The sequence below is a fragment of the Petaurus breviceps genome, unplaced genomic scaffold, assembly GCF_028583685.1.
Source record: "Petaurus breviceps papuanus isolate PSGF00001 unplaced genomic scaffold, PetGlider_PUasm1.0 103, whole genome shotgun sequence".
Lineage (NCBI taxonomy): Eukaryota > Metazoa > Chordata > Mammalia > Diprotodontia > Petauridae > Petaurus > Petaurus breviceps.
Genome location: NW_027185588.1, coordinates 4,685,555 through 4,709,155, shown reverse-complemented (window position 1 = coordinate 4,709,155; position 23,601 = coordinate 4,685,555). Strand labels below are relative to the sequence as shown.

The 23,601-nt window shown below is 39.6% G+C and overlaps 2 protein-coding genes across 6 annotated transcripts in view; both read right to left on the bottom strand.

The window, feature by feature from the left end:
• The window catches only part of TIMM44 (translocase of inner mitochondrial membrane 44), a 207,252-nt gene that overhangs the window by 62,285 nt on the left and 121,366 nt on the right, over positions 1-23,601 (bottom strand). The gene's annotated exons all lie outside the window — the stretch shown is intronic.
• Positions 1-23,601, bottom strand: part of ELAVL1 (ELAV like RNA binding protein 1) — an 85,073-nt gene that overhangs the window by 7,029 nt on the left and 54,443 nt on the right. For all 5 annotated transcript variants that reach the window (XM_069099332.1, XM_069099166.1, XM_069099300.1 and 2 more), the window contains one exon: positions 7,639-7,792. In XM_069099332.1, coding sequence (XP_068955433.1) covers positions 7,639-7,792 — 154 coding nt within the window. The remainder of the gene's footprint in view (positions 1-7,638; positions 7,793-23,601) is intronic.

The following is a 23,601-nucleotide window of genomic DNA, read 5'->3' as shown; positions in this document are numbered from 1 at the left end:
AGATTGCTGTACTTCAGTTCCCATACCTGTTGTTTTAAAGTTTTATTAGCGGTGAATTCTACCTTCTATGGTGTGAATGGCAGTATTCTCTATTGCCCTTCTCTCTCTCTCTCTCTCTCTCTCTCTCTCACACACACACACACACACACACACACACACACACACACACACACACCCCAACCCCCATCTCAAACCTCTCATGGGCCAGGAAATTAGATCACCAATCTCATTAGAACCACTATTCTTGGGATAACCACTAAAATCAATGCCATCTGTTTGGTCAATTATTCAATCCATGTTCACTGTACCTTACTTTATGCAAATCCATGTGAATATCAAAGGATGTTACTTTGCCTTAGATTTATCCAGGATAGTGGTATTCCTTAGACCACAACTCCTTGTTTCTAATCTGTCCCTAAAACTAACCCAATCCATCCTACACCCAAGAATCCAAGAATCATCAGAAACACTTTCATACTTCTCCAAAGATCACCCACCAACCCCATCCCTACTATTAAACAGTTTCTAAAACCTAGCCCTCCCTACAGTCTTTGCCTCACCCAGTCAGGACATTGAATTCAAGGAGTCAGGGTCCCTGACTTCTACTCTTATTATGAATTTACAATCCACTCCTAAATGACCTTTAAATCACTTAAATGCCTTATAATTCATCCACAGTTTAAGATTTCTATTCAGCCATCTATATGTCCTATACTTGGGTGTCAATGACTATATGTTCCTTAAGAGTAGGAACTAGATCTAGATAATCCTTGACAGCACAATGCCAAGCTTAGCACTATAAAAACAAGTACTTAGGGCTGTCTGATGATGATGATGGTGATGAAAGGTCAGAGAAGGGTATTCTAAGTGAGGAAAATAGCAGCCGTAAAGGCAATAAATTGGGTGTGTAAGAGCAAACTGATGAAACTGAATAAAGAATCCAGGTAAAGGAATATTGTATTTACTGAGAACTAGAGACAAGGTAAAAGAAAATGAATAGGTTTATTAAAGCAAAAGACTACAAAGGGCAGTTTGAATTTGACAGGGAAGTCCTGAAGGCACGCTCTTGAACTGGGAATTCGGATTATTTTTAAGTGTAGGGTGAATTGGGGCAGTCTGAGGGAGAGATTACAGACAAGAGGTTGTGTTCCATAGTCTATCATCAGCCTAGAGACATCTGGAGGTAAGAGTAGCATCCTTTGATAAGAAGTCAAGGGTATTTTTTAAAGTATGGCTGATATGGTGGATAGCCTTAAACATAAATATGCCGAAGACCAAATGGAGCAACCCAAGCAATTAATTTCGAGCAAAGTAGCTCATAATTCTTGACTGTGCTCCCCTCTGGGCATCCTCTCTCTCCTTCAGTAAGCTTTTCCATCCCTTTGAAATTGAAAAGGCAGTAAAGAATAATAAGTCTTTTCCAGGGAAATGTTGAATCCAATTTGCCTGACACTAAATAGTGCTTAATTGGACAATATTTAATTATATTTATAATTTTAAACAATCATATCTGCCAAGGAAGAAACAGATTTCATAATATTGGGGAATGGACAGAAATAAAAGACTCAGTTTCACCACTAGCATACTACCCTAGTTATTAGCTGCATACATGAAAGGAGTCTACAAACTATAAGGGAATATTTTAATAAGTCTTCATCCTAACTCCTATTGTTGGCCATCCCCTAAAAAGGATTCTAAAAGAGAAACATAAGCAAAACAAATTCCTTCACTGACCGCATACAAAAACACCTGTCTCATGCTGCACTTAAATCTATTGTCTCTCTATCATTGGTTCTTTGTAATCATGGATAGTCACTATAGTGATCATAATTCTTATAGCTTTCAGAGTTGTCTTCATAGTATTGTTGCTACTATACAACTTGTTCCCCTAGTTTTGCTCATTTCATTCTTCATCAGTTTAGAAAAACCTCAAAACTGTTGGTAGAGTAAAAATTGTCCTTCTGATTCTTACTTCACTGTTTTAGTTCATACAAGTCCGTAAGATGAAATAACCTATTTTCTCATTTCTTATAATAGTATTCCATCATGTTCATATACCACAATACTGCTGCAAATATTTTTTATACCTATAAGCTCATTACTTTTGATTTCTTTGATCTCTATTGATTATAAGTCTATCAGTGGTATAGCTGGGTCAAAGAGCATATACTGTTTACCAGCTTTTTGAGTACAATTCCAAACTGTTTCCAGAATGGTTGAATGCCATCTGAGGTACACTAATGGAAAAGCAAGGGACCTGTTTTCCCACAGCAACCCCTCCCCCTCAACACATATAATTTACCTTTTTTGTTATCTCTGCCAATCTAACAGGTATAAAATGGAATCTCAAAGTACTTTAATTTGCATTTCTCTAATTACTAGTGATTTGGAGCATTTTTTCATATGGCTATTGATAGCCTGGGTTTTTTTCCCAGAACTGGTCGAGAAACTTGCTACATATTTTTTTTTCCTTTTCTCTTTTTTTAATGGTATGGGGATAAGGGAGAGAAAACAGGTTTAATTATTTTTTTAAACACAGATGTGTGTTGGGGGATGCTACAGCTGTGGAATGTTCTACAAATGTGGAATGTTACATGCCCTTTCAGATAAGGTCCCTGCATTGTCAGGATTGCTTAGTAATAAGAGATCTCTCACAGAGTAGAAATAATCTGAAAATATGTATAATATAAAAACAAAATACATCAATAAAACTTTATTAGAAAAGGAACATGAGATCAAATCTTAACTGATCCCATGGAAGATTTTTCATATAGCCACTCAAAGAGAACACTCTCTCACCAAGTACAAATTAGACTTCTTTTGAAACTAAGTCCCAATATATGAAATGGTTTCTTTCCCCAGAAAATGTTTCCAAACTTCCCTATCCAGAAAATTCATCTCTCCAAAGAATATCAAAAGTACAAAAGAGGGCAGCCATGGGATACTCACCTTTGTTGGAAATTTTTTCTCTTTAGATTTGTGACTTTTTAAGCAGAAGTAACAACTATTCAAATATTCAAAATCATTCATCTCATAAACCAACACCAACTGCATGAGAAAACTAACTTAGAAAACTTTGTAACAACTACAAAATTAAAGCCATTAGTGTTTCCCAGAAAAAAAGTATTAGGGAACAAGCTCATTCCTTAGGAAAAATATTAGGGACAAGTCTTTCAATACAAAAGGATCTTTACAAATACACATATAACTTTTCGCCTATTTGTATTGTTTGAAATAACATTACAAATGATGACTGTATTAGGTTTTCTTGAAAATTTGGAAGAGATTTAACTAAAGATAAAAAAATTATAAAAAGACAAATTTCAGGTTATTTCTTAACTAAAGATAAATCTACCCATAAGAGGGCATTATTTTAGAATTAAAAGTTCCAAACAGCGTGAACTTGAAATTACATGTTATAAACATCACTATAAAGCAAAGGACTCTATTGTAAAAATCCCATCAGTTCTGGCTTTTAGGAATTTTCAAAATAATTTTCCAAAATATACATCTTTTAATACTAAGAAGCATTTCATACAAAATCACAAAAGACAAAACTAGTTTCAATTGAAATATTTTTAAACATCTACTTCCTCCATCACCCTTCATCCTCACTTAACTTACAGTGCAGAATAAACCTTCCCTCCATAAAACAGTAGTAAGATTTCTGGCCACTTAGTAGCAAGAGGCCCTGCAGGGTGTCACCTGCAACAAGGGCCCTACCAATAAGAAGCAGGTACCTGGGGACAACCAGCCAAGCCCAATCTCTCCTCCAACCACAATCTACTTCAGAGGTCCAAGGGGCAAAGCAAGTTCAGAAATGACCTATCCTACTTTGTCCTCTACCTCTTAAATTTTTATGCACATGGCTGTTTCCTTTAAAAAATAAAGTGGAAAAAAATGGGAAAGAAGGAAAAAGAGACAGAACAGAGAATGGTAGGCATTAATGATGCCTTCTGGTACTACAGCATGGTCACTATTCATCAGAATTTCTTTCTTACTTTCCTACCTTTTCCTTCCATTATTCCAATTTAATTTTTTCCCTTCCTACTATCTCTTTGATCCAATCACTCCTAACCCCAAAGACAGAAATAAGAAATGCCTTATGTGTCTCCTTGCTAACAACTGCTACCTTCACGGCCTTTACTCACCTCAAGTAGCGGAGGGGCTAAAAAGAGGCTTTTGGCCTCATCATGCTACCAAAACTGCTCTCTTGAAAGTTACCAGTGATTTCTTAGTTGTCCTATCCAATGAATGGCTTTTTCTCAATGCTCATTCTTCTCAAGCCCTCTGCATAGCCTCTGATGCTGTGAATCACTCTCTCCAGGTTTACACTTTCTTGTCTCTAGGTTTTTGAGACAACACTCTCTCCTAGTTCTCTTACCTATCTGACCACTCCTCTGTCTTCTTTGCTGTATCTTCCTCTAGCTCATTGTTTTTAACCATAGGTGTCCCTTGGGGTTCTGCTCTGGGCCACCTTCTATTCTCCCTCTATCTGACTTTTATTTGGTGATCTCATGAGCTCCCATGGATCTGATTATCTATGCTGATGATTCTCAAATCAACCTGTTGTGCCCAATCTCTGTTAACATCCAATCTCCAATCACCATCTGCCTTTCAGACTTCTTGAGCTGGATATCCAGCAGCCTCTTAAATTTACTATGTCCAAAATGGAGCTCATTATCTTTTCCCCTAAAATCCCCCTCCCCTGCCACTTCCCTATTACTAGAGAGGACAACACCATCCTCCTAGTCCCTCAGGTTCACAACCTAGACGTCCCCCTGCCCCTCACTATACCCCACCCCCCCCCATACCCAATCTTTTGCCAAGGCCTGCTGGTTTCACATCTTTTGAGTATGCCCCCTTTTCTCCTCTGACCCTGACATCGTCTTGGTATAGGCCTTCATCTTGTGTCTGGATTGATGCAAACTCTGACCTCTACTCAATGAACTCCATTGGCTTCCTATTGCTTCCAGAATGCTCTGTTTGCCATTCAAAGTCCTGCATAAACTAGTCCTCTCCTACCTTTCCCATCTTCTTACACCTTACTTCCCAAACCATACTCTTCAATCCAGTGACACTGGCCTCCATCTCTCAGGTCTGGGCATTTTCTCTGGCTGTCTCCCATGCCTGTAACTATCCTTCCTCCACCCTGACTACTGATTTCCTTGGCTTCCTTTAGGTCCCAACCAAAATCCCACCTTCTACAGGGAGCTTTCCCCAATCCCTCAAAATTCTAGTGCTTTTCCTCTGTTAATTACTTTCTACATATATTACATATAGCTTGGTTTGTATATGTTTATTTGCATGTTGTCTCCCCCATCAGACTGTAAATTCCTTAAGAGCAAGGACTGCCTTTTGTCTTTTTCTATTTGCAGCACTTAGCACAGTGCCTAGTGCATAGTAGGTATTTAATAAATGTTATTTGATTATCAAATAACAAGTTAACAAGGACTAAGGGAGAATTTTGAAGTTCTTATAAGAAAACTAAAGTGCAAATGTAATTCTATAGTCAAGGCTTGGTAGTCTGGGAGAAAATTCTTGATGGTACATTCCTAAAAAGGTGTTCAAATCAGTTTTGATTAGATGCCAAATATATACTCTGAGATAGATTTCTACTTTGTTCTGGGAAGTAACATGACAACAAAGCCTGATCATTTGGTTCTTTCAATGCATTTCCATACCATTTCTCAGTTTTTAGTAAACATCTAAACTCTTTACTTTGAAACATCAGCTTAGCAAGGGCTATTTCTTGACTCTGCTACCCTTTATTCTAGTTCTATGGTCTGATAAATCCATAAGTTTGTTGCTTGTTGACTTAAAGGTTCAACAACTTGACAATTCTCCGCATAGACTGGAAAAAATAGTTTTCATTATTTTTATAGTATATATGGGGTTTAAACAACAGAAAGGTGTAATGCGAATGTAAATTTTAAAGATCTTCCCTGCCCCTAGGCTAAAGTGCACCAGAAGCCTGGGGAGGGAGGCTTGTTTTTCAGTAGATACTTTTTGATTGGCCAGTGGGTCAATAAGGTTGTTACATTCTCTGAGCCAGGAGAAGGCTATATAAGCCCTGATGTGTACCTTTGTTTTGGGACTCACTTTGAGAAGTGTTCTGTGATTTGATCTGAATTCTGGGAAGCCGTTGTTGAGAGTCCCCCGGCTTTGAAAAACCCAGAATGTGGAAACCCAGATGTTGACTGGGTATGGATGTAATGGTTGGACAGTTTGGAAATCTGTCTACTTGATGTTTCTGTCTTGATAATTATGCCTGTATACTTTGAGGTTCAGGGTGCTGACCTTTTCTCCTGAACAAGGTAAACGATATATGTCTGACTGATTAAAGTAAGCTTGTTAACCCATTTTGAGTTGCTTTCCTTTAACAAAGCAGATCCAAGAACCTGTGGTAGCTGCAAACCCTGAGGACGCTTGGGGTGCTTGCTGCTACAAAAGGTAAAAAGTATGCTTACTGATAAAGGTATACAAAAATCTCCCCAAGTCAATTCCAGATCATTCTCACTGGAATCATTTGCCAAAAATCTCACTTTCACATTTGCCAGTATCACCTGCTCCCACCGAATTCGGATTCTTTTAGCTATCAAGTAGCTTTGATTTTCAAAACTTGAATTTTGGAAAATTTAAAATGTCACATTAAAACACTTTTGTAGAGATAGGTACTCAAGAGAAGTCCCAGAAGGGCATAGAAGGGCACTCTGACAAAAAGAGACAGCCATGGAGCTTCTCAATTATGATAGCACTAATTATACATGACAAAAAAAGAAATTCTACACCTGCTCCTTTTAAGTGTGAGCTATCTGCTTTCTCAAAATCAAAGTTACACCTACCTCCCCTCACCTCCACACAACACTCTTTAATGCAGTGACATTGGCCTCCTAGCTGTTCTCCAAACAAGACTGTCCATCTCATGGCTCTGGAAATTTTCACTGACTATCCCCCATTACCTGGAATGTTCTACCTCCTCATCTCTGCCTACCTTAAAGTCCCAGTTGAAAACCCACTTTCAATAGGAAACCTTTCCCAAACCCCCTTAAGGCTAGTGGCTTCCCTCTGTTGATTATTCCTATTTATTCTGTCTATAGATTGTTTGTGCATAGTTGTTTGCCTGTGGTCTCCTCCATAGATTGTGAAGCCAAGGACTATCTTTTGCTTTTCTTTGAAGCCCCAACACTTAACACAATGCCTGGAACATAGTAATTGTTTAATCAGTATTTACTGACTGACTGAAAGCATTAGAATAACAGAAACCTAGTCAAGTAAGTCATCCTCTTTCTAAGCACTTCCAGGACAGACACCAGACTGCCTAGCCCCCCTTTCCTGTATGGATTTGATAAGAGAAATTCATGATGTTTCTCTTGCTTTCAACATCAAATGGCACTATAAAGGTGAGGCTCCATTCTTTTCACTTCCTTTTCCAGTCTCATGTATCTAAGAAGTCTTAAACCTAGGTACCATCATCCAGTTACTTAACTGCCCATCCTACAGAGGAATTAGACATTTAAATCATATTCAAACTATCTGCAACTCCCTGAAAAACACAGGAAAAACTTCCAGGAAAAACATCAGCCACCACAATCCTTAGCAAGCACTGGCACAGGTATCCTGTGTTGCCTGGCATACCTGTTGTCTGATCCACAAGTACACGGGAGTTGATAATACGTCCAAATCGTGAAAACATGTCCTCCACATCTTTCTGTGTCATTGTCCTTGGGAGTCCACTAATATACAAATTGGCATCTTTGATAACTTCTGAGCTTGGCCGAGCATAGGATACCTTTAAAACAAAATTATTCTCTTTTATTATGGCAGATACATTTATAAATCACTGAATTAATGAATACCTGGTAGTCAATTTTCCAGATTTAAATAAAACAGCAACCTTATGAAAGGCATTTAATTAACTGATAAAAACTTCAGGTGTGAAATGATTTGATTGAGAAATGACCTTGCTAACATTTATTTCCTTAAAAGTACAAAAGCAATAAAGTAAAGTCCTGTCACTAGATTTCTGACAACACCTCAGTCAGAAACATGAGCATTTTGTCCAGCTTCCTGAAACGTGGGTCACACTCAAAAGCACAGCAGAATACCAGATTTGCTGCTCAACATGGATGGTATATGGTGCACATATAGCTACTTATCAAATAAAATTGTAACCATTTAATACCGCAATCATTTGTGTAAGGCAAATGCCACCACATGCTTTTTAAAGGCTGAGGAGGTACCTAACTATGGTCCTTGCTCAGAGACATTGTCCCCCTTTATGAGGAAAGAGTAGAATATCTCTGTCCAGTACTTCTGTGTATGTCTATGATCAGAACGGAACTGGGTTGTGAAGAGAGGAGGGCAAGGAATGAGTCCCTAAGAATGGACAACAGAGGGCAAAGGGAGTTCGATTTGCCACAATTGGGGGCATTATAATCTTCCCCTCTTCACTTTCCTTTCATCTCCTCTGCCAGCTGCCTAGACTCTTTTCAGGCCAGCCAAACAATGGGGCTGCCTGACTGCTCACACAACCTGGATAGGATGGGAGACAACAACTCTAACTTTGGATGGGAAGGACCACCAGGCCATCTGTCCTAGCTCTATGCCTTCCAGATCCCTGGCACTGTCAGTTGATGTACTAATGCAACCAAGAGGCACCTGGGCATTGTCATCTGCCTGCTGCTGTACCCTTAGAACTTTGGGGCTTTCTACACACCCTACAGCTAAAGTTTCTTTTATATGTTGTCTCTCACAATTAGAATGTGGGCTCCTTGAGGGCAGGGGTTGTCTTGCTTTTTTAAAAATCTGTATTCCCAACACTTAATAAAATGTTTAATCACATAGTAGGCATTTAAAACATCAGTTAATTTCCTTCTTTTTTTTACTTTCCTTCTACTACTAAAAAATAACTGCTTTCTATAACTCAAGGAGCTATGGGTACTACCCAGAACTTCTGCTAGGGGTGAAAGAGTCAGTAGCTAACTTTGCAGGCAGTTTGCATGCATAAATAGCTAGAGATTAGGAAGTGAGAAGATGGTTGATGAAAGGTGATCTCTTCCTCAACAAATGTCTGAGCTTTGCTCAGGCTTTCCCAGGTACTTTCAAGAAAGATCTACTATGGAGATACAAAGAGGTCAGGCACTCTTATTATAATAGCATTTATTGATACAAATCACTGTTCATATGCAAAAGCTCAAACGGGCAACTAAGCCTCATCTCAACAGTATAATTTGGAGCCCCAAGTACAGTCGGTTCTCACTTAATATATAAAGCAGACTGTTCCACAGACTTTCTCTCCCCTCACGAGGCTTCATATGGCCCCATCCCCTTAACTACTCTGTGCTGAGGACCCCTGGTATGAGTCTGCACCAGCACTACTGTGTAGCTGCCAGCACACAACACACCCTGCTGCTGTGACCTGCCAAGAGCTGTCATCTGAGCTGGAGCAGATAAAGCAATAACTGTCTATATGTTATATAAACTCATAAGACACACTGAAGGTGCCCAAGAAAAAGACAATCAGCCCACCTTTAGGTATCTTACAACAACAGAAGAGATAAGCCACAGAGATGATAGCAATACAAACAACAGAGACAGAGTACAAAGACCTGTAAGTTCAAGGAAAGGAAATACCAATTTGTAAAATCTGTAATTGGAATTAAAAAGCAACTTTATCAAGAAGTATGAAAAGTTGATGAAGTGTTAAGGCATTCCCAAAGGTAAAAGGAGGAAAAGCTACTTAAAAGAGGGGAGCTTTAAAAGCACAGTATAGTGAAAATAGCATCAAACTGGGAGTCAAAAGACCTGGGATCTAATCCTGCTCATAATCTTCCCCTTCCTGGGTCTCAGTTTTTCCATATGTAACATATGGGAGTTGGACTAGAGAATTTCTAAGATAATGTATCGGTTTGACATTCCATTAATAGGATTCTGAGTTACAAAAAGGTTGCAAACTTTCAAGAGGACAGCAGAAGTAAAGGTATAGAGAGGGGAACTAGCAAATTCTGTACAGGGGCAAACATTCAGGACTCGGGTAGGAAATAATGAGAGATAAGGCTAGAGGGTTATGACAGGACTAGTTAGAGAATCCCAGAATTTCAGAGCTTGAAGGAATTCATCTATTCTAACCTGCAGTCTTGACAGGAATCATACTCAACAAATTGGTTATTTAACCTCTATCTGAATAAACTCTAGTGCAGGGCAAATCATTACCCTCAAAAGCAGCCCATGATATTTTGGGAGAACTCTGATGGTAAATTATTCTTCCTTGGAATGGAGAAGCATTATTGAGTTCTTATTACATGCCAAACATCATGCTAAGCTCTGGAAATACAAATAGAAAAATCCTGACAGTTACTACTCACATTCTAATAGGGGACATGACATATAAAGAAGGGTTTGTGTTTATGTTCAATTCCTGGAAGATGGAAAGGCCAGGTGGTACTCTGGCAGTGAAAGTAAAAGGACAGATGGCAAGGCCTAGAGAATTCTGGGGAGTAACTGAAAGACACACAGCTGGTCTCCTACCAAGAGGCTAGTGGGTTAGTGTTAGAGTGAAGTGGGGCTTTGGGATATCTCCAACAGAGACAGGGATCTGAGGCTCAGCATTCAGATAGCAATGGACTTCCTATGTTCAAGGAAAATGGGGCCAGTGGGACTGGAGAAGGGGAAAGTCCCTGGTTCCAATCAGGTAATTACTGATCAGTTTATCTTTCTGCTATCTGTTGGTGGGGAGGGGAAGGAAAGTCCCTACTCTTAACTGTGGTGCTGTTGGAGGTAGCTAGTTCTATGTCATCTTCCTTAAATCGAAACTTAAATATAACACACAGAAAATGCTGAATAAATGCTTATTGACTGACTAAATGTTTCTTGAAGACTTCCACCAATGGCTCATAGTCCTGCAGGGAATCAGAATATGTCTAATCCCTCTTCCATGAGACAGTCCTTGAAATACCTGGACAAGTTATGTTCTCCTGGGCCTCTAAGCCTTTTCTTCTCCAGGGAAAACAACTCTCATTCCTTCAACTAATTCTTATATCACAAAAACCTGAGGGCCTTCACTATCATAATAGCTCTTCACTAAATACTCTCCAGTTTATCAGCTTTCTTAAAATGTAGCATTTAAACTTGAAGATAATATTTTAGGATGTAGCCAGATCAGACCAGAGTATAACATGACTTTCACCTTGCTAGTCCTGGACACCACTTCTCTTTTTCAAGGGCAAGAATATAATAGCTTTCTTTGTTTCCAGGTGATACTGCTGACACATACCAGGCTTGCAGAGAACTAACACCCCCACCCCAACCCCCCAACCATTTTCAGATAAACTTCTATCTAGCCATGTTTCCTCCATCATGGATTTGTGAAGTTGATTTTTGGAACCCAAGTGTTAGCTCTACATGCTAAATTTCATTTCACTAGACTCTGTCTAATGTTGTAGTCTGTAGAGGCCTGTCTAAAATCTATAATTCCATATGTTAGTGTTTTTTCTTAGTTTTGTGAAATAGGAAAATTGGATAAGCATCCCAACTATGCCTTTGAACAAATCACTGAAGTAATGTTAAGTGGCACAGTTCTTTGAGCTATTCTATTAAAGACCTCCTTCTAACTGACATCAAACCATTTAAGATGATGCCCTCTTGGGTTTGGCCATTTTACCTTGTAGATATCTACCTAAGTGTACAAAAGTCTAGTCAACATTTATCTTTTCCACAAGAATAGCAAGACACTTTATCAAATACTTTGCTAAAATCTAAGTAAGCTATATTTACAGCATTCCCCTAATCTATCCACCTAATAATTCAGTCAAAAAAGAAAATGAGATTAATCTCAGATAAGCTTCCTCTATGTGATCACCACTTCCTTTTCTATATATTCACTAGGCATAGGGATAGAAACTAGATTTCTGATTTCATTGGTATAGGGAATTCCCAGGTAAAAAAAAAAAACTCCCACAATCAAAGCAAGATCACCTTCTATGCAAATTATAGTCTAAGAGAGTTGCTTGGGGCACAGAAAAGTTAGGTAACCTCCCCTTGGTAAAACATCCAGTAAGCCTAAAGCTAAACCTGAACCCAGGTTGTCCCTGTTTCAAGGCTAGCTATCTACAACAAGCTAACCATCTTTTTAACAATACTTTCTAGAGTTTTGCCAAGAATTGCAATGTGCAGATTCCATTATCTTTCCTTTTTTGAAAACAAAGATATTTGCTCTTCTCCCGTCCTCTGTGCCTTCTCAATCCTACTCAGTCTTGGGGCGGCTAGGTGGCACAGTGAATAGAGCAGGGAGTCAGAAGGATCTGAGTCCAAATCTATCCTCAGACACGTGACACATTCACTAGCTGTGTGACCTTGGGCAAGTCACTTAACGCCAATTGCACGGTCTTTCCCCCTCCAAAAAAAAAGCCCTTCCCCCCCAAAAAAATCCTACCCAATCTTTCAAAAATCACTGACTCAGCAACCACATCCACCAGTTCTTTCAAACCAAAAATATGGTTCATCTGGCCTGATGACCTGAACCCATCCACTGCAGTTGCTGACCTCTTATCATCTCTTTACTTATCTTGGTATCAACTTAATAGCAGCCATCTTTATTTTATCCTTTCCAGTTCAAAGATTCTAGGCAGGGAAAACAGTTGAACAGCATTGCTTTCTCTCTGTAAGTTACTGTTATCTCATCATCCCAAGCATTAATTATTCATCATTTGAGCCTCCCGGTTTCTTAGTTTTCTTTACTAGACTGAACTCACTATGAGCTTTCCAACCCCTGACACTATTGTTACAGGATGATGCCAAGGATTTGTAATCATCCTCTATTACCTTTCCTTGCTTTTGGCTTCCATACACATTTTTAAAAAATCTAAATCGATTGGTAGGGTTATACATCCACACTGGTCTCTATACAACACCTGGCTTTCCTCCTCATCAAAATTTCTTCTTGGTCTTTCATATCTGCCTTAATAGTTTCTTATCTCTCCTGGGTTGACTTCCCCACAGAATTTTAGTCCATGGCATCTTTTTCTGAACTTTTCAAAATTGGATCTTCTAAAGTGTAGGATGAATTCACTTTTTCCTTGGCTTTCCTCTCTTTATCACAAATTTAAAAATGATCTGGTCCCATCCCTTCAAAGTTCTCATTATCTCCACCCCAAGAACCATTTCTTTCTTGATGGTGAGAATCTGATACAGAATAGAAATTTCCCTTGTTAGTTCCTCAGTCTCTTGAAGAATGAAGTAATAATTAAGAAAAGTCAACAAATATTAGCCTCTTCACTTGTAGCTGAGAGCTCCAGCAGATTTCCAAACAAATGGAGTTCTTCATCACTACTATATTATGCTTTGTGCCAGACTTGTGATGTTCCCCAAAATACTCAGCTCATCTTTCTGTCAAGGTAGTCTATAGTATAACTGGCTCTTTTTTAATATGGGGATATCTTTCTTACATGGAGATTTTGGACCTGTGAACTTCTGGTATCTCTAGTGATATTCTTTCAACACTTACAGCTGCTCTCTAGATATCTAGTTGGAGATATACATATGCATCATTCACACTCCCTTTTCTTCCAGCTTAACATACTTTTAATTAGATTTGTAAGATGCAAATACACAACAGGCAAATACACTCACGAAAATTAGGTGCACTCCATTGCTGTTTTTCCTATATTTTTAAGGCACAGTCCAGAAATCCGAATCCTATTCTCAGATACCATCTTCTTAACTTGATTTTCACTTCCCAAATCTACCTCTTTCTTCTGATGTCCTTTGCCTTCAATTGACTACCTACATCCCTAAGATCTTCAGTTTCTTGTCTAAGACTTTATAATCTTTATCAAAGTTTTCTAGGTTCTTTCTGGCAAAATTATTTGTGCCCATGAGTATCACTAGAAATCATCTGATTTGACAAGTCCTGGGAAGTTCTCAGCCATGTTCCTAGATGTCTTAGGAAGAGTGCAGAAGTTGCTATTATTGTTGTCAGGTAAACAGATAGCAGTTTCAGAGCCTCCTCAGCAGGGAGTCATCAACCACCATTTAGCTCTTCTTAGTCTCACTTTTATTACACCAGATGATCTCTTACCTGACAACAACTGGGGATTCATATCATCATTGGATTCATATCATCATTCATTGTAATGTAAGCAGTAGCAGCTTCCTCTTCAATGCTGTCCAGAACCTTCTTTTTTGTTTCATATTCTTCCACCCTCCAACTTCCTAACAGATTAAGATTTCCCTCTGACCCTTGAAACCTTTTTCTTCACTTTCACACTGAAGCCTTTCTTTGTTGTTATTTCTGTTTTCAAATCATTCTCCTATAACCTCAAAACTGGTTATTACCACTTTACCTTTTCTTCTAGGAGAGAGATCAGTCTATACTTTAAGCACAGTAATCACTTGGATATGTAAGCTATACAAACACTGCATACTCTATGAAAGCCCCTGAAAAATTCTCCATATTTGCTAGATATGAGATGCTCAGTTGTTAGTCATTCTTGCTAGTAGCTCTAGAAGAACTGTTATGTAAAAGTATCCATGCTTTTAGCTATGGAGTTGTCATTCTCTTCATCTCTGAGAATACTGTTATTACCACAACAGCCACACCCAACATCTTTTCCCTTCTTTTACCAAGTTCTGACCTCTTTGATATTTATTAAACATCTACTATATTCCAAGCACTGTGCTAAATACTGGAGATACAAAAAGAAAAAGATAGTCCCTCCCCTCAAGAAGCTTATAATCTAATGAGGGAAGACAACACCCAGAAAAAACTGAGGGGGGGGGTGTTGCATGCCACAGCAGATGTTAGACTTAAAACGAAGCAGAGCAACTTCTGTCAAATGAAGAGAAAGATGGCATTTTAAGTCCTCTATAAAGGGAGGCTATGGAAGTAGCTTTTCATTCTTGGACCCTCCAGGCCTCCAATCAGAGGCACAGAAGCATCTGCAGGTACTAATGAGGTATGACTAGCAAAGCTGAAGCAATTCCTATGATGATGATGATGAGTCTCCTGGTGATAAGATTTTCCTGGGCAAGACATGATGAAGATGATAGCTCTGAAACCAATCGGAGCAGCTGGTAGCAAATGAAGAAATGGCTTCTTCTTGATTGAATGAATGACCTTTAATTTTCTCTTCAAATATTTCTCTTCCTTCAGTTCCTCCTCTACTTTATGAGATCCTTCCATTTAAGTCCTTCTCAAATCTGCTTTTCAGCTGTAGTCCTTCTTCCTAAAGCTTTCCTTACATAAATGTGTAAATCAATGAAATCAAGACTACAAAGTGCTAGACAGAGTTGTTTTCAAGAATCGCTCCTCCCCTGGCTCTATTCTTGACTCTCCAGACTTCTTCACCATGTCCTAGTCAGGGTGACTTTCTCCCTCTTGCTTTTCAGGTCCCTTTTATGGATTCTCCATTAGAATGTAAGCTCCTTGAGGGCAGGGACTCTCTCTCTTTTTTTTTTTTTTTTGGCTTGTATCTATATTCTTGGTACTTACAGAGTGTGCCTGGCACATAGTAAGTGTTTAATAAATGTATGCTGACTTGATCTAACTCTTAAGGCAAAGCAGGGAGTAAGCTAATAAGTTCTTTTTTTCTAGATAGATCTTTTATTAAAATGTTACACTGGCTATCTGTTCCATCTGATCAGATGGGGAGGAATGAAAGGAGGGATGTGCTTTTATTTTGCTGCCACCACCCAAATGTAATAGTTATGTAATTTCATCCCTTTGTATTGGCAAAGGTAACAGGTACTTAGCACTTAGTAATTAATCAAGCCTCTGTTGAGGAAACAGAAGGTATGAACCCCTGTTGCTAAAGTAACAAGAAAGGGTTGGCTGAAACAGGAAGAAGTTAATGCAGTGTATATAAGGAGAAGCCCCTGCTGGGTCAGACAGATCTTCTTGGAGCAAGCTTCATGGAGACAGAAGCTGCTGCTGCCCAGGGAGGCTGAAGAGAATGATTTTTATTTGGAGAACCTGGATGAAGTGATTTTGATTCTGGGAACCAGCTGAAACTTCTGCTGAGTCTGAGGGCCAGCCAGAGCTGCTGAGGATTTCTGAGGGCCAGCTGGAGCTGCCAAAGACTGAGGAAGCATGACCACGATGCTGGTACTTTGCATGAACTTGTTAGTGACTTTGTTGAGCCTTGACTTCCCAGGAACAGAAACTGGATTTAAGGTGGACTGGATGCTGTGAGCTTCATCGTGGAACAAGAAGTGTGTGGAGAGCTGCACAAGGACCTGGGAGCTGCCTGCCTTTGAACCCAGGTGATAGTCTGGTGAATGCAGGTAGGATCTGGGACCATGGAAGGGAATCCAGGGAATCTGAGAGACCACCCCAAGTCAAGCTGAAAGAAGACTTTACTTGGATACTGTGTACTGACTGAGAAGATTATAATTTACTAATGACCTAGGGGTGGAGGACTTGTGTATTTTCTGATGATTGAATAGTGAATGATGATGATTAAATAGTAACTGATTTGTAACTTGGTGTGCCTCATGGGTGGAAAACTTTGACTATTGTATTTGTGTTCCTTAAGGAGGCAAACCACCTTACCTCCTTAAGGATGACTGAATGATTGAGATGACTGAATGACTGAGTTACTAAATGATTGTTCTTTGTGACCACTGTGGTGAAAACTATGTGGCCATTTTCTGTGATAAGTTGTTGTGAATGCTGTATTTTGATTTTCTGTGATAAGCTGTAACATTTCGAATGCTGTACCTTGATTTACTGTGAATGTTTTGCTCTGATCTGTTATGGAATAAATGGAGTGTTCACTATACCGTGCAATCAGAACCTTTAAAGCTGTTCACAGTAGCATTCTTCTGGAAAGCTGCTAATGCTTGGCTTTACACCAACCAGTTCATGATTTCACTCTAGGAGCAGACATAGAAGAATTTAAAAAGTGGTCATCACATCCTCCACTCTCTTGGTGCCAGGTCCAGCTGTTATTCTGGGCTCAGTGGATAGGTGAGCAGGGTAGGTAGAGATTCAGCAAAGAGCACTATCTAAAAGTTCTCCCAAAAGCTGAAAGGAGGGGGAATATGGAAAGAGCCCAGAGCAAGAAGGAAAGAGTAGGATAAAGAAGAATCAAGGTGCAGGGAATTAGTAATCCTCAATTATGTACCCAAAAAAAAATGTTTTCAGAGTAAGAGGAGTAATTTAAGCTTGGAATAAGCCACAGCAACATGACAACATACATGTGCCATCTACTAATAAATACAGGGGCAATACTTTCTATACAGAAATCTCGATTTGCAAGGCCAAAATAGAACCGCTCTATATGAAATAACAGGAAATAGGTACCCAAAAGATGTGAGACTCATGGAATCACCAGAGAAATCCCTGAGAGAAACTGGAAACCACAATTGGCTATTGAACATACCAAGCAGTGTTATGTATTGAAAAATCAATGAGGAAAATAAGTAATAACAACAATAGCAAAAGCTGCCATTTCTCCAGCATTTCAAAGTTCACAAAGCATTCTGGATTGAGAGAGTCTAGACTAGTCTAGTGAACAAAGGGGGCTACTTTGGAGTCAAGAACTGGTTTCAAAACACTGCACTCTGACTCAGCTAGCTTTCTGACCTCACTTAACTCCTCAGTGCCCCAAGCAGTTCTCTAAGACTAATTTACAGAAAAACCTTTAACCCACATTTAATCTCCAGGGTACTTTTCCCACAAGGAATAACCCCCCTCTCCCTCCCCACTGATGAAATCATAAGATTCTTCTAAAGAAAAACTGATATGCAGAGAGTGTAATGCTGAGAGAAAAATAGGAATGGACTTATTAGCTGGAGGTACTTCCAGGGACAGAAATGAAAAAGAACAAAGGGAAAAGACAAGGAAGAACAAGGAATTAAAGTGGGAAATAAAATCTCACCCTCAATATGGAATGGCATAAAAAAGGTCACATCTCCTCAACTAAAAAAAAAAAATTGAACTCTTTATATTATACTTTAATCTGATGTTTCCCAGAAAACATGTTTTAAAAAAATATAAAAACCATGGTAAGTCCCCTTTATCCCAATCACCCAGGGCATCACTGTCTAGAAAGGACTGCATCTAAGCTAACCTGGAGAGATGGTTGTCTAGCTTAGCTTTAAGTGCTTCCACAAAAGAAGATTCTACCATCTCTCTCTTTGTGAGTCATTCTAATGTTAGGATCTTCCTGGAGAGTCGCTCTAGAACATAGTGATGGATAAACCCACAGAAATTATGACTACTCTACATCAACACCTTAGATAATTTCTAAGAAAAGGGTATTAATCAGGATAGACACTTATTCCACTGATGCAGATATCCACTCTCCTCATTTCATAAGTGTGCTGTGGGTGAAAAATCCATCACCCACCAGCCACCTTTTTTGTAATAAGCCTCTGCACTCAGCTAACCAATCCTCAGGTAGCTGATGTACAATACATCTTCAGGCCTCCAACCTGGTAGACTTATCAAAGCCAGGAAGCTGTTGGCTTTGAGAGCCTGGGGTTACATCATTTGATTCATTAAGCATTTATCAGGTACTTAACATGCCTAACACTGAAGGGTACAAACAGTTCTTGCCCAAACCAGTTAAAGTGATAAGAGGCATACAATTCTATAGTGTTTCCCCGATAATAAGACCTATCCCGAAAATAAGCCCTTCCTTTACTGTGTAAGATTCCTCTAAAATAAGCCCTCCCCCGAAAATAAGCCCTATTGAGATTGCTACTGTAGTGAAGGTGATCCCCTGCACTACACACTACATTACGGTACCCTCTGTATGCACCGTCTCCCCCCACCTGGTGAAACGCACGCCGCGCTCCGAGCTGCATCAAATCAGAGCTGCAGCAGTGAGCGCATCACCCTGTTTTTCCCCAGTGATTTGCTTATTGAATAAAGGTACATTTTTTTGTTCACATTTACCTGTTTATTAAAATTGCTGTCAATGTTCATTAAAATAAGCCCTCCCCTGAAAATAAGCCCTCTGGTGTTTTTCTGTCCAAAAAAATAAGACAGTGCCTTATTATCGGGGAAACACGGTAAGATATTTACAATCTGACTACAAAGTAAAATTACACATACTGCACATAGCATGTGTCTGCTGAAGACTGATTAACTAATGTTAAAATGTGTACTACTGATATTAATATAACAGGAATTCAGAAATATGGATTAGAGAAAAAGGAGAAGACAGAGCTTGAGTTGGACCTTAAAGGAACAGTTTTAATATTGGAAGGGAAAGAGAAAGAGAAGTTTCTATTATGTCTTCATCTGTAAAGAAAAGGGGATTAACTATTAATTTCTAACGGTCCTTCTGACTAATTCTACGACCCCATGATCAAGATGGGTGCAGGTATGTATGTGTGTGTGAATGTATATGGCATGTACATTTGTATATGTATATGTGGTGTGTGTGCACTGCGTGGCATGCAATATGTACATGGATGTGTCTACATGTATTGCATGGTATGTACATAGGCATGCACTGTGTACATGTGTGGTATTTGTGTATGTGTGGCATGTGTATGCATGTGATGTTTGTGTATGTGCACATCCGTTTATGCAGGGGGGGATATGTGCATGTATATCTTGTGTGTGCATCTGTGTGGTATGGGGGGGTGTTAAAGGGAATGGGGAGCATATGGTAGAGAAGGGCCTCAGCAAAGGCACAGAGGAAGAAAAATGACCATGATACCTGGGTGAGAAAAAGGAAACTGAGAGAAAAAGAAAGGAAGATGAATGTGGCAATGGTACAATGGACAGCCTAGAGAAGGGAAGAGAACACAGGCAAAAAGACACATTAAGAGGCTGTTATGATAATCCCAAAGTGAAGGGATTAAAGTCTGAACTAGGGTAGTATCTCCCCCATCACTACACAGAGTAGGTACTTAATAAATGTTTGTTCAAGAAACAAATCCACGAGTGGGAATGGAGAAAAAAGAACACACAAGAAATATTCTGGGGTTTTTTTTTTGGGTATTCTGAAAGAAGAGATAAAAGGGTTTGATGACGTGCAAAATATTCAGGATAAAAGCAAGTGGATCTAGCCTGGGAAACTGGAAAAACAGTGGTACTTTTAATAGAAATGATATTTGATAAGAAAAATAATTTTGGAGGGAAGTTAGTTCATTTGAAATTCAGTCTTGGTCATTTTGGAATTGAGTTGATGGATGAAAGAATATTAAAATGGAAATATTTGGTAGGCAGTTGAAAACAAAGGAAAGATTTAAGCTTGGGAATTATTTGCAGAGAGTTTAAGTCATGAGAATGAATGACCTCAAGGTGAACAAGGGTAGAAGTCTGGAAAGAAGAGCTTTAAAGGGTTACCCTCTCATTTAGGGGTCAAGAACAAGAAGAGGCAGCAAAGGAAACAAAGAATTAGCCTGAGCTAGGAGAATGGGAAAAATGCAGCATCACAGAAACTAAAGGTTACTGAGAAATGACCACTGGATTTGACAAGAAGGACATAATCAGTGACCTTTCAGGAGGAAATTCCTGTAGAGCAGTGGGTTTGGAAGTCAGTCTGTAATAAGTTAAGAAGGGATTGATAAAGGAGAAACAGAAGACGACATGCATAGATCACACAGTCAGGGAAGTGGGTAAAAAAAGAGAGACACTGGCTAGTGATTGGGATTGGGAAGGGTTATAGCACTGCTTATTGATCTAGGACTGGTAGACCAGGTCACTATATTAACGAAGGTGGACCTACAATATGTGGCTCAGTTAGTTTTATTCTCTTCTTTGGCCATAAACCAAATCCTAACCTAGGGCAGGGAGGTATACAGTGTTCAAGAAGGACTTGCACCTCTGATGAAGGCTTGCTGAGCACTCTTCAGGGCTGCTCATCCATCTTTGGTGTCTACCTGGCATTCAACTCTCATTTGTGGCTCCAATAAGCTGTAGCATACATGGTAGCCACATCCCAGTAAACTATTTTAACAGAGGCCAAACCAGGTTAAGGATAACTGAAGGGTCTCCAATCCATCAATGAGTTAGGAGATGTTTACCCCAAGCATGTAAAGACTTTCCCTAGCAAAATGGGTAGATGAGAACAATTTGTTCCAAGAGCCATGAAGACAGCTGAAGCAGGCGCTGTGGGGCCCTTAGAGAACTTGGTAAGACATTGAAGATACTAAGGTTATCCACTGTATCCCAGGCCATCGAGACTTGTCCTGACCTTTGTTTTGACACTGGACTTTAACGTCTCTGAAAGAGAGAGTAAGGCCAATGACTTCATGCAACTCTGCCTCACTAAAATCCAATTCGTGTACAAGTCAAGATGATACCGTGATGTTATTGGTCTTCTTTGGAAACAAATGACAAACAATAACCTAGGGCAGTTATTTCAAGAAGTCCTACTGCTATTACATGAATCCAGGTAAAAATAAACAACAAAACAAAAACAAAGGAACCTGTCAACTCTGAGCTGATAAATCATAAAAGAATAACACCTCAAAGCACATTTTTGTAAACCAAAGGATAACATGAAATCATTTTCATGCCTTGTAATCTATGCTGAATGATCACTATGTAAAAGATGATTTATAAACATGGAAACATAAGAAATATCAGGATGATGGGAACCTCCAGCAAGCCACCTTCATCCCTATCATTCCCTCCCTACTACTCTGGTACCTAAGTTACCCTGGACAGGGGCTAGCTAGCTGATATTTAACAAATTCAGCAGCCCTGAACACAAAGTTCTGTCTATAAGATCGGTTACCAGGAAAAATTATCAAGACACTTCATTTCAGTGAAGGCCAGAGCTCGAGGCCCCAGGAGTCACTATGACAGAATTCAGAAGCAGTATTCAGGAGGCAGACATGCAGAGCCTGGCCCATCTCAAAGAACCCTGACTTTTGGGGCTGCCCATTCTGGGATTCCTAGCAAGTTCACACTGGTCAACTGCCAAATCTAAGAGGCATGGTCAGGGCCAGGGACCAGTGGGCTGGCACAATTCATCAGCACTTATAAAGCAACTTCCATGTGCAAGGCACTGTGCAATGAACTGGGAATGCCAAGATAAAGATCCTAAAAAGCCTCTCTACCCTAGAGTTCAGGAGGACACAACATTTATACAGGTAAGTACATACAAGATAACTAAAGGAAAAATAGAGCACTAACAAGTAGAAGCATCAAAAAGATTTCCCATAGGACAAGGCTTAAGTTGAGCCTTGAAGAAAGTCAAGGATTCTAAGAGACTGAGATGAGGACGCTTGTTTTAGGTACCAAGGACAGCCTGTACACAGAAAAGAAAGTAGGAAACAGGTCAAAAGAAAGGAAATTCGGAAGTCTGGCTGGAATGTAAATGGTATGAAGAGGAAGGACATGTAATAAGCCTGGAAGGGTAGGCTGGAGCTACAAGATATAAAATTCAGACCAGGACTTTATTTGCACCTAATCAAGATATCGGTAAGGGCTCAGCAGACTTGGCTAACTAACTTTCTGGCATTACTTTCAGGAAGCAACAACACAGGAAACAAACTCCTGGTATCATGGCAACTAATAGCAGGCCTCCTAGAACTGAGGCATTGTAAGGAACTCTCAATCTGGGTCAGTCCACGGCACTAAGGATGGTGAAAACCCTCAGTGACAGCCATCTCTGCTCCCCCTCAAAAAATATATATATGTCTGTGTGTGTGTGTGTGTGTGTGTGTGTGTGTGTGTGTATGTGTATGGGGGGCAAGGGGGTAGGGTGGAGGCTGGGCCTGGAGTCAGAAAGACTTGAGTTCAGATCTGGTCTCAGACACTAATAGCTGTGTTACCCTAGGCAAGTCACTTCACTTCTGTTTCCCTTAATCCACTGGAGAAAGAAATTTATTGACAATGTAGGCATGCTGTGGTCCACGAGGTCACAAAGATACACACACACACACACACACACACACACAGAGACATATATATATTTTTTGAGGGGGAGCAGAGATGGCTGTCACTGAGGGTTTTCACCATCCTTAGTGCCGTGGACTGACCCAGATTGAGAGTTCCTTACAATGCCTCAGTTCTAGGAGGCCTGCTATTAGTTGCCATGATACCAGGAGTTTGTTTCCTGTGTTGTTGCTTCCTGAAAGTAATGCCAGAAAGTTAGTTAGCCAAGTCTGCTCCCCCTCAAAAAATATATATATGTCTCTGTGTGTGTGTGTGTGTGTGTGTGTGTATCTTTGTGACCTCGTGGACCACAGCATGCCTACATTGTCAATAAATTTCTTTCTCCAGTGGATTAAGGGAAACAGAAGTGAAGTGACTTGCCTAGGGTAACACAGCTATTAGTGTCTGAGACCAGATCTGAACTCAAGTCTTTCTGACTCCAGGCCCAGCCTCCACCCTACCCCCTTGCCCCCCATACACATACACACACACACACACACACACACACACACACACACACACACACACACCTTCTTTTGCTTTATTTTTATTCAATTTAAAGGTAAACAGTTTGTAAATATTAATCTATGATGAGTCAGATGGATAATCATGAAACCTAATCAAAGTCTTATGAGGTATGTAAAGGGGAAAAGAACATGAAAGGATATAGAAGTGGGAACAAGAAAAAAAGAACAAAAGTGAGTTAAATGTGAGACAGAAGCCTAGGATTGACAATTCATCAACTAAAATCAAAC